This window comes from Sciurus carolinensis, unplaced genomic scaffold, assembly GCF_902686445.1.
Source record: "Sciurus carolinensis unplaced genomic scaffold, mSciCar1.2, whole genome shotgun sequence".
NCBI lineage: Eukaryota > Metazoa > Chordata > Mammalia > Rodentia > Sciuridae > Sciurus > Sciurus carolinensis.
Window position 1 is genome coordinate 195,957 of NW_025920289.1, and position 17,201 is coordinate 213,157.

Here is a 17,201-nt window from a genome sequence, read left to right on the forward strand (position 1 = left end):
CAAATATTTTATTTTTTTCGATGCTATTGTGAATGGGGTAGTTTTCCTAACTTCTCTTTCTGAAGATTCATCACTTATGTACAAAAATGCATTGAATTTATGAGCATTGATCTTGTAACCTGCTACTTTACTGAATTCACTTATGAGTTCCAAAAGTTTTCTGGTGGAATTTCCAGGTTCCTCTAAATATATAATCATGTCATCAGTGAACAGGGATAGTTTGAGTTCTTCTTTTCCAATTCGTATCCCTTTAATTTCTTTGGTTTGTCTAATTGCTCTGGCTAGAATCTCAAGGACGATGTTGAATAGAAGTGGTGAAAGAGGGCATCCCTGCCTTGTTCCAGTTTTTAGGGGGAACGCTTTCAGTTTTTCACCATTTAGAATGATATTGGCCATGGGCTTAGCGTAGATGGCCTTTATAATGTTAAGGAATGTTCCCACTACCCCAATTTTTTCTAGTGTTTTGAGCATGAAGGGGTGCTGTATTTTATCGAATGCTTTTTCTGCATCTATTGAAATAATCATGTGATTCTTAACTTTAAGTCTATTGATATGGTGAATGACATTTATTGATTTCCGAATTTTGAACCAACCTTGCATCCCTGGGATAAAACCCACTTGATCGTGGTGCACTATCTTTTTAATATATATTTGTATGTGATTTGCTAAAATTTTGTTGAGAATTTTTGCGTCAATGTTCATTAAGGATATTGGTCTGAAATTTTCTTTCCTTGATGTGTCTCTGTCTGGTTTAGGTATCAGGGTGATATTGGCTTCATAGAACGAGTTTGGGAGGGTTCCCTCCTCTTCTATTTCATGGAATACTTTGAGTAGTATTGGAATGAGTTCTTCTTTAAAGGTTTTGTAGAACTCAGCTGAGAACCCATCTGGTCCCGGACTTTTCTTTGTTGGTAGGCTTTTGATGACCTCCTAAAAGGGTAATAGTTTACTGCATTGACCCAGCCTTTGTCCCACAATTATAGTCCCTGATTGTCTCAATAAGGGTTAGTTTAATAAAGTCTATTTTTACAGATTTCCTTCAGTTTCAACTTTCTATTCTTGATTAAAAGAATTCTACTCTCCTGTTAGTATAGGAAGAATGTCTTTCACCTGAAACTTTCTTTGTATTATTATTATTGCTATTATTGTTAGTTCTTTTTAGTTTTATATGACAGTAGAATCTATTTTGATGTATATATCCAAGCATGGAACATATCTTATTCTAATTAGGATCCCAGTCTTGTGGATGTACATGATGTTGAGATTCATTGTGGTGTATTCATAGATATACATAGAAAAGTTATGTCAGATTCATTCCACTGTCTTTCCTATTTTTAGTCCCCCTTCCTTCCCTTTATTCACCTTTGTCTAATCCACTGACCCTCTATTCTTCACCCCCTGCCTTGAGTTAGCATCCACATCTCAGAAAGAACATTTAACCTTTGGGTTTTTGGGGAATTAGCTTATTTTATTCAGCATGATAGTCTCCAGATCCAACCATTTGTAGGCAAATGTCCTAAAGTCATTCTTCTTTATGGTTTAGTAATATCCCATTCTGTATACATACCACATTTTTTTTTTTTACCCATTAATCTGTTTATGGGCATCTAGGTTGGTTCCAGAACTTGGCTATTGTGAATTGTGCTGCTGAAAACATTGATGTGGCTGTATCACTGTAGTATGCTGGTTTTAACTCCTTTGGACAAATACTGAAGTGTGGGTCAAATGGTGGTTCCATTCCCAGTTTTTTGAGGAAGAATCTCCATACTGCTTTTCAGAGTGGTTGCACTGATTTGAAGACCCAGAAAGAACGTATGAGTGTACCATTTTCCTCACATCCTTGCCAATATATATTGTTATTTGTATTCTTGATAATGGCCATTCTGGTTGAAGTAAGGTAGAATCTCAGAATCTCAGTGTAGTTTTAATTTACAAATGTTAACCATTTTCTCATATATTTGTTAACCATTCTTCTTTTAAGACGTGTCTGTTTAGTTCTTTTGCCCATTTACTGATTATGTGTGTGTGTGTGTGTGTGTTAAGCTTTTTCAATTCTTTGTATATCTTGAATATTAATGCCTTATCTGAGGTGTGGATAGCAAATATTTTTTCCCATTTTATAGGCTCTCTCTTCACACTCTTGATTGTTTCCTTTGCTGTGAAGAAGCTTTTTAGTTTGACACCACATCCCATTTATTGATTTTTAATTTTTACTTCTTTTGCTTTACAAAGAACTAACACCAATCTTCCTCAAATTATTCCATGAAATAGCAAAGAGGGAAACCTTCCAAACTAATTCTATGAATCTAGAATTATCCCCAAATCAGACAGACACATCAAGGAAAGAAAACTTCAGACCAATAACCCTGATGTACATAGACACAAAAATTCTTAATGAAATTCTGGCAAATTGCATACAAAAAATATTAAAAATATAGTGTAGGGATCATTCCAAAGGATGCAAGGCTGTTGCAACATATGGAAATCAATAAATGTAATTCATCACATCAATAGACTTATAGAAGAGAATCACATGATTATCACAAGAGATTCATAAAAAGAATCTAGCATAATTCAGCATTCATTCATGTTCAAAACACTGGAAAAACATACCTTAAAAATGTAAAAGCAATATATGCTAAACTAGGACCAAAATCATTCTAAAAGGGGAAAAATTGAAAGCATTCCCTTTAAAACCTGGAACAAACAGTGATACCCTATTTCATCACTTCTAGTCAACATAGTCATTGAAACCCTAGCCACAGAAATTAGACAAAAGAAATAAACTAAAGGGATAGTAATAGAAAAAGAAGAGCTCAGTGTATCCCTATTTGCTGACAAACTTGATTCTGTATGTAGAAGACCCAAAAATCTCCACCAGAAAGCTTCTAGATCTCATAAATGAATTCAGCAAAGTAACAGGATATAAAATTAAAACCCATAAATCAACCATGTTTCTATACATTAGTAATGAATCTGCTGAAAGAGAAATTAAGAAAACTACCCCATTAACAAATAGCCTTTTCTCTGTTTGGTCAGCTTTGTGTTCAAGATTAAATATTTTGTCTTCATTGTCTGAGGTTCTGTCTTCCAAGAATGCTAAGTGAAATAAGTCAATCCCAAAAAAAAAAAGGCCAAATGATTTCTCTGATAAGTGGTTGATGATACATAACGGGGAGGGGAGGTAAGGGAAGAATTGAAGAAGGATGGATTGTGTAGACAGAAATGAGGGGTAGGAAGGGGGCAGGGGAAGGAAAATAATAGAATGAGACAAACAGCGTTACCCTATGTACATGTATGATTACGCAAATGGTATGACTCTGCTTCGTGTACAACCAGTGAAACCATAGTTGTAACTCCATTTGTATACAATGAATCAAAAAAACAAAACAAAACAAAACAACAAATAGCCTCAAAAAATATTTTGGAATTATTATAACAAAAGAGATCTATACTGAAAACTACAGAACACTAAAGAAATTGAAGACCTTAGAAGAAGGAAGTATCTCCCTTGTTCTTAGATAGGCAGAATTAATATTGTCAAAATGGCCATACTACCAAAAGCGTATACAGATTTAATGCAATTACCATTAAAATTCCGATAATGTTCTTCTTAAAAATAGAAAAAGCAGTCATGCAATTCATTTGGAAAAATAAGAGGACCAGAATAGCCAAAGCAATTCTTAGAAAAGTGAAGCAGCAGGCATCACAATACCAGACCTTAAACAATAGTACAGAGCTATAGTAACAAAACCATCATGGTGTTGGCACCAAAACAAACATGAAGACCATTGGAATAGAATAGAAGGCACAGAGACAAACCCACATTTATACAGTTATCTCATAACTAGACAAAGGTGCCAAAAACATACATTGGAGAAAAGATAGCCTGTTCGACAAATGGTGCCAGAAACTGGAAATCCTTCTGTAACAGAATGAAATTTAACCCCTGTCATCCTGTTCAAAACTCAGCTTAATGTGAATTAAAGACCTATGTATTAGACTAGAAACCCTACACCTACCACAAGAAAATGTAGGCCTAATACTCCAACATGTAGGCTGAGGAACCAACTTCCTCAACAAGACTTCTAAAGTGCAAGAAGTAAATCACCTGAGACATTCATCTTCTGCTTTTAAGAAACAAAGTGAAGGTCAGATTCATCTTCCTGTAGAAGTAATTTTTTAAGCACCTTTAGCTGAAAGTATTCAATATGCCAAAACAACATGTTTGAGGTAGTGTGTTCATAACTTCGTCAGATCTCAGGCTTAAATGGGCTAATTCTCTTCTTCTACTCAGGTTGATTCTTATGATATGACTGTGGATGAAGAACTGGGGGAGATCCAGCTGGTCAGAATTGAGAAGCGCAAGTACTGGATCCACGATGACTGGTACCTGAAGTACATCACACTGAAGACACCCCATGGGGATTACATTGAGTTCCCCTGCTACCGCTGGATCACGGGTGAGGGTGAAATCGTCCTGAGAGATGGACGAGGTGAGCAGCTCTGGCTCCTGCCACCCCTTGGCTTTCTGGGAACTGAAAGGTCTTCCTCTCCTCAAAGAACTGTATTCCTGGGAGAAAGACTCTGCTGTGCTGGGTGGAGCTCCTGCTCTGTGCCCTGATATAGCTTCAGGAGGTATGATCTTCCTCAGGTACTAATAAGCCTCAGAGTGAATTGAGTGGCTCCAGTACACATGGCTAGTTATGACTTCCCTCTACAACCCTATGGGGAGTTGGGACCTTAGCAAAAGTGACCTGTGGGACTTACCTCTGGGCAGTTCTCCAGGTGTCAATGTTGGTGAGATCACAGTACCACTTGGGTGCTCAGTACTCTGAGCAGGCCTAAGGAAGTAAGGGCTGGAAAAGGAGCACCCAGAATACCATGGGCAAGCCTGGGGTTCAGTGTCATCAGTTCTTAAACCCATAGTCTCACTTTTTGCTCCAAGAGGGAAGAACCTAAAATCTGCACTCCTTTGCAACTAAGAGCATTCTTTTTTAGGGACATAACATAGGATCAGAGAGAGAAGCAGATGTCAGAGGTCAGCAAGGTCACTCTCTCCCTGGATGACTGTCGCTCAAAAGCCAGCCTCTTAATGTGCATGAGTAAAATTCAGGTCTTGGCAAACTTCTACCTCACTTCCAGTCATAGTCCTTTGGTTTGTTACATCATGGCAGTCTAAAAGCTGAAATGATAAATCTGCAAATGCCAGACAGGCACTGTAATCATAGGGAAGAGGACAGTTGCTTCTATTTATGATCACATGTAACACTTGTCATTGATGAAGCATTCCCTATCACTGGTTCATTTGTTCTTCACGGAAGTTTGGTGTGGTAGGTAAGACAGTGAGGATTATTACTCACCTTTTTGATAAGAAAGTGGAGGCAAAGAAGAAAATGTTCTCCACTTGATGCATTTCTACCATCAGACCACATCCTATTGTTCCTGTTAGGGAATCTGATTTACTAAGAAAATGTCTTGGATGTTTGGGAATAGGAGGATTTTTGTCCCCTACCTCATAGCAGGGAAAAAGTTCACAAAATTGACTTTTCTGGGGCCTGAATGTGGAAAGTTGTAGACAGGGTGCTTCTCTTTGGTTGTGAAGTCTATCTTCTCATAGATCCTGAATCTCTTCCCAACAAAAAACAAGATGTTACTGTCAGAGTAAGATGATTCAAGGAGAGTTCAAGAAAGGGACTTTAGAAAGGTGTGGGACAGTGTGCAGAGGGGCCATATCTGTGTGTGGGGTCATCAGCATAACAATCCTAAGAAGGTGGAGGAGGGAAAAATGACAGAATAATGCAGAAGAGGATTATCCTGGAGACAGCTCCCATGGAGGAGCTGTGGCCCACAGTAGAGAGGCAGGCACTCTAGGAGACACTGCAGAGGAAAGCTGGGGAGGGCATGGCCATTCCTCATTCCCCCAAATCCTCCACTCTGCTCAGGGTCTCAGTGGCTGAGTCCAATGGGAAGCCCGCTGATTCAATCTATTTCCCTCACCTTCAAGGACAGGACAGGTTAGAGCATGGGTCTGGAGTGGCAAAGAGAAGTACTACTCCATTCCTAGGTAACCAACCATCTTAGTGGCTTTGAACAACCAATAAATTTTTGCTCATAATATTGTGGGTCTGGCATTTGGGATAAGGCTTCAGGGAGCAATTCCTTTGTGTTCTCTGTGGCATCAGCTGATGGTGCAGGAGTTGGAATATTTCCTTCTCAGATGGTTTTTTTTTTTACTCTAGCACTTCAGGGCTCCACGGCCTCTGTCTAAACATAGCATGTTATTTTTCAAGGCTTCTCACAGCATGGCAGCCTCAGAGTAGCTATACTTCTTACATACTAGCTTCTAAGCACAAGTATTGCAAGGAACAGGAAGTAAAAGCTATCTCTTCAGGCCCATACCTGGAAATTGGCATAGTGTAACTCTACCTTATTCTGTTGATCTGAGTAGTCACAAAGCCCACCCATACTCAAGGGGAAGAGTTGTCAACACCCAATGGAAGGAATGCCAAAGAAGGGGTGGGTATTATTAATCCACCACATGGTACAACAGCCACACCTTTGAGCAATCTGGGAAGAATGGGGCACAACTCACAAAACTTCTGTCATTTGCCACATCATTGCTTCTTAAATCTACCATTTCACCTCTGCAACCAAAAAAATCAGAGGACTGTCTTGGTGATCCTGAGCATCTGTGTGAAGGGTCAGCTTCCTTCAGGCACTCACGTCAGACCTTGGGAGCTGCTCCTGAACCCTGCTGCAGTCATCTGGGGTGTGTCATACTGCCATTTCCCCAGATGTCCCAGCAGTCTCAGGACCTGGAGAAATAGCCATTATCTTTGTGACACTTGCCATGTTGCAGTTCCAAATGTTCTGATTTATTCATACCTTGAAGTTGAAGAAGTGCAACTCTTCAGAGCTGAGGTGCCTAAGTGATAGGCTGGTTCTTTGAGGTAGATTAGCAAGAGGAGTTGAGTGCCCACAGCAGTGCTTCCTACAGCCAGTGGCAGCAGTCATTGTCACAATTCATACTCATCTTGCCTTCAGTGGTGGTGAACCTCCCATACTGGCTGTTTCTATATCCCCAGGGATAATTCTGGGTTGTCCCCATCCTCTTCCTCTCTGGGTCCTGGTTTCAGGCTCCAGAGTGGAGTTTCTTCAGCCTGAAGGTGAAATGAGCCAGAGAGCTCTTGGGGTGATCTCAGAACTGTTGGGCAAACTGTTGTTTGCACTCAGGTAAGGATAGAGACTAAGAGATGGCATTTTGGAAACTTTTTTCAATTTTTTTTTTTTTTTTTTTGGTACAGGGGATTGGACCCAGTGGCACTTTACCACAAAGCCACATCCCCAGCCCTTTTTGTTTTTTGTTTTGAGACAGGGTCTTGCTAAGTTACTCAGGGCCTTGTTAAGTTGTTGAGGCTGATTTTGAACTTATGATTCTCCTGCCTCAGCCTCCTGAACGCTGAGATCATAGGGGGACACCACTGCACCTGGCTATGTTTTGGAAACTTTTATAGCAACTTGGCACAATAGTTTCATGATGGTTACATTACATCTAATACTTTACAAAAACGGGTCTAGAATTTTTTAATGTCTTTGGTTCATTTCTTAAAAAAAATTTTGCTGCTATATAAAAAATAAAAATTGTACATATTGATGGGCTAGCATGTAATGTTTGATACATATATACATGTATAATGTATATCATTTAAACATTGTGTCATCATGTAAACATTGTGTAATGTTTATATCAGATTGAACATATTTCATCATTTTTTTGTGATGAAAACTTTCGAAATCGCTTCACCTAGCTTTTTGAAATGTACAGTACATAATTGTCATCTATAGTCACCATACTGTGCAGTAGCACTCCAGAAATTCTTTCTACTATCTAACTGTACCATAACACCCATTGACCAATCTTTCCTCAATCCTTCCCTATCTTTAGTTTTTTTTTTTTTTATTTCATTTCTAGTAATTAGTTTTTAGTGTATTTTACAAAAATATCAATGTTTGGTAGAATGGAAGTTTTTAAAACCTAATCCTTTCCCACAGAGTATATTATATTATATTGTATCATACTATGTTAATTATATTATAATATAGATCATAGTGTCATTTTCAAGAAATCTGAGTTCCTCATATCTAGGACTCTGTTGACTCTGTCCACTGTTTTTATCTTAAATAACAGTATAAAACACAATCATGATATGGTCTCATCTGTTTGGTCTCTAATAGACCTGAGAAATGATTTGCCCTTAGTCACCTGCCAAACTCCTGAAATGAGAGATGACAGCAGGACAAACCAAGAGACAAGTCACCTTTGATGCCTGGGCTTAGGGGCAGAAAGGAAAACCTCAGGCCCATTTGGTAATTAGCATGATGAAATAACCATAATTCCCATTTATTGGGCATTTACCAGGTGCCAATGCTGTAGAGTACTTGATTGTGTTCTCACACTAAATTTCCACCAGCACCCTTGGAAGTGAGCATTATTATCTCCATTTTACATGTGAGGAAGCCAAGGTAACTTGCTCTGGGTCACATGGCTTTAAGTGACTGAACTAAGTCCAAGTCCAGGTGTGTTTTCTTTAACACTCAAAGCCTAAGGGACAACATTGTTTTAGAAGGAAGCTTTCTTCTCAGTGTCCTGTGTTCAGGCAATGCAGGGAGTGAGACAGTGTCCACGTCTGTATGTTGGGTCTGAAGTCATACATTTCTTCATGAAGCAACTAAATGGACTTAAAAACTGTGGGTTCTGCTGATCTCTAAGGCAATAATAAATGCCTACATTGCCTGCTGTTTTAGCTCAGCATAAGAATCACAGGGCTATTCTGTTTTTAAAATATTCACCAAAGACTATAAAATGTCTTCCCTGAAGTAAGCATGTAGCTCTGCACCAGGAGCCCCAGGATTCCTGCAGACACAATGAGCTGAGAGGCCCAGTGGAAGCTGAGAATCCCCAGGTGGAAATACACAGCAAACCAGAACTGTACAGCCCCTGCCACAGAGAGGCAGAGAATTATTGCTCCTGCTCTGTAAAGACTAATGAGAACCAAGCCTGACTCATGCATTCAAATCTGATTCTGTGATCATACAAAGTTTTGCTGAGTACCAGGGCAGGAGGATGAGGAAATGAACTTATCTTTTGTAAAGGGGATGACTAAGAGCCTGAAATTTGAGTCTTGTGTTGCAAATGCATTAATTAAGTGTATAATTTTGGGCAGAGCTTAAGGGCAAAGTTCTTCAACCTCCCCAAGGCTCCATTTCTTAACCATAAAATGAGGGTGTGTTCTGAGGCATAAATGAGATGTCACATATAAAACACACAACGTGGGATGGAGTCTGAAGAAAACATGAACACTGGACATGGTTATCCTTCTTTCTTCTGTTCCTTTCATACTTATTCTTCTTTCTTAGCAAAGTTGGCTCGAGATGACCAAATTCATATTCTCAAGCAGCATAGACGTAAAGAATTGGAAACTCGGCAGAAACAGTACCGGTGAGTCATGACATTAGATCAAGTTGGACATGTGTTGTGGTTTCTTCCCTCTGAGGTGCGTAGTATTATCTAGATAAACCCTGATCACAGCTTATGACCCCACACTGCAGGTAAGTCATGAAGGCACCAGCTCCCCATGGTGGCTCCACAATCACCAAAGTTCACATTACCTACCGTTTGAGGCAGAAATGGTGAAGAGAAAGAGACTTGCGGGGGTGGGGGGGGGAACATGAGACCAGCCATGTCGCCTGTAGGAAGGAGACAGTAGCACAAGCTCTAGTTTAAATGAAGTTCTCACACCCACTGTGGTAGGGGTTGCCCTTGACTTTTGTGTCTTCTAATAATACTTGATTTATATAAGTGTTACATGATCTACAACGAAACTGACAAACCTTAGCTCACTGACCAAGAAAAAGAGAGGATTCAAATTATTAAGATTAGAAATGAGAGGAAAAGTCAATAAAAATCACAGATATTAGAATTAATTAAAAGAGAAGGCTGCCAGGCATGGTGGTGCATGCCTGTGATTCCAGCTACTTGGAAAACTGAGTCAGGAGGTAGACAAATTCACAGGCAGCCTCAGAAAATTAGCAAGAAGTTGTTTCAAACAAACAAACCAAAAAAAAAAAAATGGTTGAAGGTGACATATCTAATGGTAGAGCACCCAGGAGTTCAATCCCTAGTTCTGCAGGAAAAAAGAAAAAGAACAGCATGAAAATCCGTATGCCAACAATTAGTCAACTTAGTTAAAATGAACAAATGCTAGAAAAATACAAATTACCATACTGACTTAGAAAGTAATAATGAGTAAATCTCTCATAAGCAAAAATATTAAATTAATATTTTTACAACTTCCTACAAATAAGAACACAGATTCAGATGGCTTCACTGGTTGAATTCTCACACATTTAAGGAATTAATACCAAAACTGAATAAACTCTTCAAAAAATAGAGAAGGTAATACTTAACTCTTGCATGACACAGGTATCATAACAAAATCAGATGAAGACCACATAAGAAAAGATCAACAATACACTAAAATCCCATTTGAATATGGGTACAGATATTTTCAACAAAATACTACCAAACCAAATTCATCTATGTGAAAAAGGAATTGTACAATATGAACACATGGGCCTTTGTTTGTCCAGGTATACAAGTTTGGTTTAACACCCCAAAATCAATTATTCTAATAATACATTTATCATCAAAGAAAACAAAACAACAATAACAACAACTCACTCCACAACCCCATTTTATAGATAAACAAAAAGCATTTAAAAAATTCAATACCCTTTCATGATAAAAATACTAAGTAGTAATTAAAAACAACTTCCTAAACATGATAAAGGACACCTGCATAAAACTTATACTTAACATCATTGTTATTGGGTAAAACTGAATGTTTCACCCTACAATCCAAGAACAAGGTAATGATGTCCATGTTTGCCACTTCTGTTCAACCTTGCACTAGAAGGTTGGTCTATCCAGGTCAATTAGGGAAGAAAAATAAGAAATAAAGACACCTATTCTGGAGTACAATAAGCAAAATGATCACAATTCATAGATGACACAATTGTGTATATACAAAACCCTAAGAAAATCACCAAAAAAAAAAAAAGAAAAAGAAAAAAACACTAGGACTAATTAACACTGCAGAGTTAAAAACTATAAGATAAATATACAAAAATCAATTATTTTTCCATATTCTAGCAACCAACAAAATGGAAATAAAAATAAAGAAAAGATTTCCATTTATAATAACCTCAAAAGGAGAAACTATGTATGAATAAATTTAACAAAAGTAGTCCAAGACTTATACGATGAAACTCTAAAACAATGCTGAAAATAATTGAAGAAGACCATAATAAGTTGAACTATATCTCATGTTCATCAGAGAACTTAATTTAGTTAAAATGGCACTATTACCCCAAATGATATATAGATTTAGTGCAATTTCTACCAAAATGCCAGATACAATTCATATGGAAATGCAAAAGATCAAAATACCCTAACAATTAAACAGAAAAAAGAAAACAAAGTTGTAGGACTAATACTTGCCAATATCAAAATTACTATATAGTCATGGTATTCAAGAAAATGTGATATTGGCCTGGTGTGGTGGCACATGCTTGTACTCCTAGCTGCTTGGAGACTGAGCCAGGAGCATTAAAGTTCCAGGCCTGTCTGAGCAACTTAGCAATACTCTCTCAAAATTTAAAAATATAAATAAAGGACTGGGGATGTAGTTCAATAGTAGAATGTCCCTGAGTTCAATCATCATTACTGGGAAAGAAAAGAAAAAAGAAGAAGAAAAGAAACAGAAGAACAGAAAAAGAAAAAAAAAAAAGAAAAGAAGAAGTGTGATATAGACATAGAATAGATATATTGATCAATGGAATAGAATTGAAAGTTTAAGGAAATAGAATTTAAATTTCCAAAATAATCCCTTACAGTTATGGTCAATTGATTTTTTACAAAAGCAGCAAGACAATTCAATAGAAATTGAACAACAAGTGGTGCTGGGAAAACTGGACAGCCAATATGTTAAAAAAACCAAAAAGCTAAAATAAAATAAAAAGAAAGATGTTGGATGCTTACCTAACACCACATACACATATATACATAAATCAATAAATCACTCAAAATGCAAGTTATTAACTCTAAGAACCCAAACTGTAAAACTCTTTGAAGAAATCCTTTGTGAATTTTAATTTGATGAAGTATTCTTAGAATAACATCCAAAGCAGAAGCAATGAAAGAAAACTAGATAAATTGATAATCACATTTTAAAACATTTATTTTTCAAAAGACATTTAAGAAAGTAGAAAAGTCACAGGATGAGAAAGAATATTTTCAAATAAAAAAAAAGAATATTTGCAAATCATGTATCTGATAAGAGACTTAAACTAAGACAAGTGGCTCAGTTAAAAAGTAGGTAAGTATCTGAATACATATTTCTTCAAATATGTATTCAAATGGACTATGAGCACATGAAAAAGATGCTTGACAGGTTAGTCATCTGGGAAATGCAAATCAGCATCACATTGAGAAAAATATGAGAATGGGAAAAATCAAAAAATCAGATCCTAAGGGTTGATAAGGTGTGGAAAAATCAGAACCCTCACACATTGCTTGATGGGAATGTAAATGGCACAGGTGCCTTAGAAAATGATCTGATAGTTTCTCAAACTGTTTAACAGAGAGTCACCATATGACCCAGCAATTCCACTGCCAGGCATGTACTCAGTGAGTCTCACCATCGTGTATATCCACAAGAATGGGGTCTAATAAGATATATTATTCCATGCTTATATAATTATATGAAATGGATTCTACAGTTATGTATAACTAAAAAGAACCAATAAAAAATAAAAATAAACTAGGGGAAAAAATGAAAACTTATGTCCATTCAAAAACTTATATATGCATGCTTATTACAGTATTATCCATAATAGCCAAAAGGTGTGCACAACCCAAATGCCCATTCACTGACATCTATATCATATAGTCATAAAGAAGAATAAAGTATCAACCGATGATACCATATGGTTTACATTACAACATAATATAAACCTTAAAAACCTTTTGCTAAGTGGAAGAAACTAGTCACAAAATGTCATCTTATATTATCCTTTTACATGCAATATCTAGAACAAGGAAATCTTTAAAGACAGAAAGGAGACCAGTGATTGTTGTGTTAGTTAGCTTTCCATCACTGTGACTAACTACCTGAGATAATCAACCTATGAAAGGTTTGCTTCAACTCACTGTTTTGGAAGTTTCAGTCCATAGTCAGGAGACCCCACTGTTTCTGGTTCTGTGTTGAAGTAGCACATCATGGAACAGAGGGATTGGGGGAGCAAAGGTTCTCACCTCAGAGCAGCTGGAAGCAAAAACGGGCCAGGGTCCCAATATGCTCTTCAAAGGCACACACCGGATGACCAGACTTCCACTAGGTCCCACTTCTTAAAACTTCTACTAACTCCCAAGAGTGCAACAGGTTGGGGACCAAGACTTTAACCCATGGATCTTTGGGGAACACTTACCTGAAATATAGCAGTGACCTCGGCAGGGGATCTGGGTGATGATAAAAGAGATCGCTAAAATAGACAGGGCTCTCTTCTAGGATGATGAAAATGTTCTAAAATTGACTCTTGTGATGGTTGCACATGTCTGTAAATATTCTAAAAAGTGAATTATGCACTTGAATTTTATGGTATTGAAATTAGGTTTCAATAAAGCTGGAAAAATTTAAAAATTAATTCAAAATGGATCATAGACCTAAATGAAAAAGTTAAAACTATAAAATTCTTAGAAAGCATAGAAATAAGTCTTTTTACTCTTGGGTTCAGCAAAACCTCTTAGATGTGACAACAAGAGCACAGACAGAAAAAAAAAATAATAATCCAGTTGGACTTTGACAAAATTTAAAACTTCTGTTCCAAAGAAGCATCAAGAAAGTGAAAAGACTACTCACAGAATGGAAAAATATCTGCCAATCACATATTTAACAAAAGAACTTGAATTCAGAATATATCAAGAACTCTGACAACTCAATTTTTTAAAAAATACAATAATTCAATTTAAAAATTAGCAAAGAATTTAAGTAGACACTTCTCCACAGGAAATCTGTGAATTTCATGAAATTTGTGAATTCACATGAAAAAGATGCTCAACATTCTTAGTCATCAGGAAAATGCAAATCGGACCTATAAGATAACAAGTCATGCCCTCTAGGATGGCTAACATCAAAAAGAAAAAAACAACAAGTGCAGACAAAGATGTGGGGGAACTGGAGACCTGAGACACCACTGGTAGAATGTAGAGCAATGCAGCCACTTTGGGAAAGAGTTCATCAGTATCTTAAGCGTGATTTACTTAAAAAGCAGCCTGGCTGGTTCCTGTTTCAACAAATACTTGCAATCTCCAAGTTCCATCTCTCCTCCCTCTCTCTCTCTCAACTTTTCTGATTTGTAAAAGCATCTCTCATCTCCTAGGGTCCTCCTCCTTCATCCTTTGCTTGGGGACCCATTCCACTGAGAATGTGATTGTCTGAGCCTCAAAACCTTTAGCTTCACCCCCTTTATGTCAGAAACATTTCCACAAAACAGAATAAAGAAATGAGAAACAGAGCCATACATCCATGGGCACTTGGTATGTTAAAGAGGGCATTGTTGATAAACATTGCTGGGGTACTGGATATCTATCTGGAAGAAGGAGAGTGGCCAATGTGGAGGAAAGACAGGAGAAAAATCAGATGAAGAACTCGGTTTGTACCTCTTGTCATTCAGAAAATTCAGCTAAGGGATTGGTTAGACTTAAAGGTTAAAGGCAAAACTATAAGCCTTTTAGACTGTAGGAGATTCTTCTTCATAGTCTCCAGGTTAAAAAAAAATTCAAACAAGGTTCAAAAGTATATTAACTGTAAAGGAAAGGATTGGTAAGTTGCCCTATCTCAAAATGAAGAACTTCTCTTTATTCAAAGACACCATGCCATGCATAGTGGTACAGAACTATAGTCCCAGCTATTGGCGAGGCTGAAGTGGGAGAATCCCTTGAGCCCAGAGTTCAAAACCAGCCAGGGCAACATAGTGAGACCTTCCCTTAAACAACAAACAAACAAAAAACACAAAACAGGAAAGAGTGAAGTTAAGACTGGTCATGGAGTGATTGACAAGGGCTATCATTCCTATTACTTCTAGTATATAAAGCATTCCTATAAATCAATAAAAGTGAGACTCTTGATCTAGTGAAAAATGTTCAAGCAGTTAGAGCACCATTGCACAAAATATTAAAAGCAAATATGAAAAAATGTGCTTTGCTTTAGTGCTGATCACAGGAATCAGAGGTGGGAGCACAATGAACCCAGGTGTGTAAAACAACAACAATTTGACAATTCCCAAGTATTAAAGAGATGTGAAGAAGTGGGAACACTCACATACTGCTGGCAGTATACAACCTTTGGGGAAAAAGGTTTTGTACGAACTATGACCTCGACATTCTGTTCCTAGATTCAAATGCATGTGCATGTGTACCTGTATGTTAACAGCACCATTACTCATGATAGCCAACAAATGGAAACAAGTCAATTTCCATCAACAGTAGATCAGATAAATAAAATGTCATAATTTTAGAAAACAATGTGGACGAACCTCACAAATACAATGTTTTGAAGGGAAGAAGTCAGAGACAACAAGTTTGATCAATCCATAAAGTTTGAATTATATCGTTTAAGTTAATGTATAGTAGTGTAAAGAACAAAGGAGTAACAAAGAATTAACTACCATAAAAGTAAGGATGTGTTGGCACTTGTCTGTAGTTCCAGCTACTTGGGAAGCCAAAGTGGGAAGATCATTTGAGCCCAGGAATTCAAGGTCAGCCTTGTCTCAAAAACAGACATATAAAAAAAGTAAACATAACAGTTACAAAGACTAGGGGTTGAAGTTGATGAGTGTTCTCATTGATGATCTTGGGAGGTAAATCAGACAGGTAATTTGTGCATTTTTCTGCATGTGTACATATGTACACATACACATGCATACATGCATTTATATATTCTATTTCACAAAAAAAAAATTAAAAATAAAACTGAATTGCCTGCAGTGTCAGGTGTGACACTGTGATCTGATTTTTTTGAGGGGATTGAACTCAGGGGCACTCACCCTCTGAGCCACATTCCCAGCACTATTTTGTATTTTATTTGGAGATAGAGTCTCACTGAGTTGCTTAGCGCCTTGCCATTGCTGAGGCTGGCTTTGAACTCATGATCCTCCTGTCTCAGCCTCCTGAGCCACTGGGATTAAGGGCATGTGCCACCGGGACCAGCTTGTGTTTTGAGACATTTGTAGTTGGTAAATGCACAGGGTCTTGTCTGACAGTGCTGCTCCCATCAGTTTTATTTATTTATTTATTTTTTCAGTTTTCTGTTTCTTCCTTGGTCTCCCTCCCAACTTCAAATACCTGCACAAAGTCCTTACAGTCAATTCTCTGAGCACTTCTAGCTTGTGAAAGTGGGTTAAGACAAAATGTCCATCAGATTAGTTTAATTTGCTATCAGCCTTAGTACCTGAATCTTAGTTAGTGGCAACCTGATTAGATTAGCTGTCCCTTTATCTACCAGGATTCTCTGAAAACTGTTTAACCTCATCACAATCTAGAACTTGTAGAGAGGACTAGAGGATTTGTTTTGGTGAATATTTTTTGATTTCTTTGGGGGGGGGAAGAGATATTTAGCCCCTAACTTAGGCCTAGTTGTCATTTTTTTCTTCCCCCTTCTACTCATCTGGCCTTTTCAGACTCCCTCCTCTGCTTCCGATCAGGAAACACTGAACTGTGAGGGATCTGCACAGTCCTGGAGTTTCTCTTTCACCTGAATTCTCAGGTTTCCAGATTAGAGTGTGGAAGTAAACAACTAAGAATAGTCCCCAATAAGTCAGAAAGTCACCTATCCCGCTGACCGGCCTCCCTGGCTCAACAATGCAGGGAGAGAGAGCAGCTGAGCCAAGTGGTAACTCTGCAGCCCAAGACTGTGAGTGTGGCACCCGAGAGGAGGCATAGCTGTAGAGTTTGTATGTTCTGTCATCCACATCATTTAACCTAATCTATCTGTTGCCTCACATTTTCACTCACCTTTATGTTTTGAAGAGCATCCAGCTGATACATATAGATGCCATTCCTTAATTTTAACTTTGGTATA

General features: G+C 37.6%; 1 protein-coding gene across 1 annotated transcript in view; it reads left to right on the forward strand.

Annotated features, from left to right (window-relative positions):
* Nucleotides 1–17,201, forward strand: part of LOC124975507 (polyunsaturated fatty acid 5-lipoxygenase-like) — a 59,893-nt gene that overhangs the window by 11,706 nt on the left and 30,986 nt on the right. Inside the window, 2 exon segments of the mRNA XM_047538192.1 lie at nt 4,298–4,496; nt 9,421–9,502. Of these exon segments, the coding sequence (XP_047394148.1) occupies nt 4,298–4,496; nt 9,421–9,502 (281 nt within the window).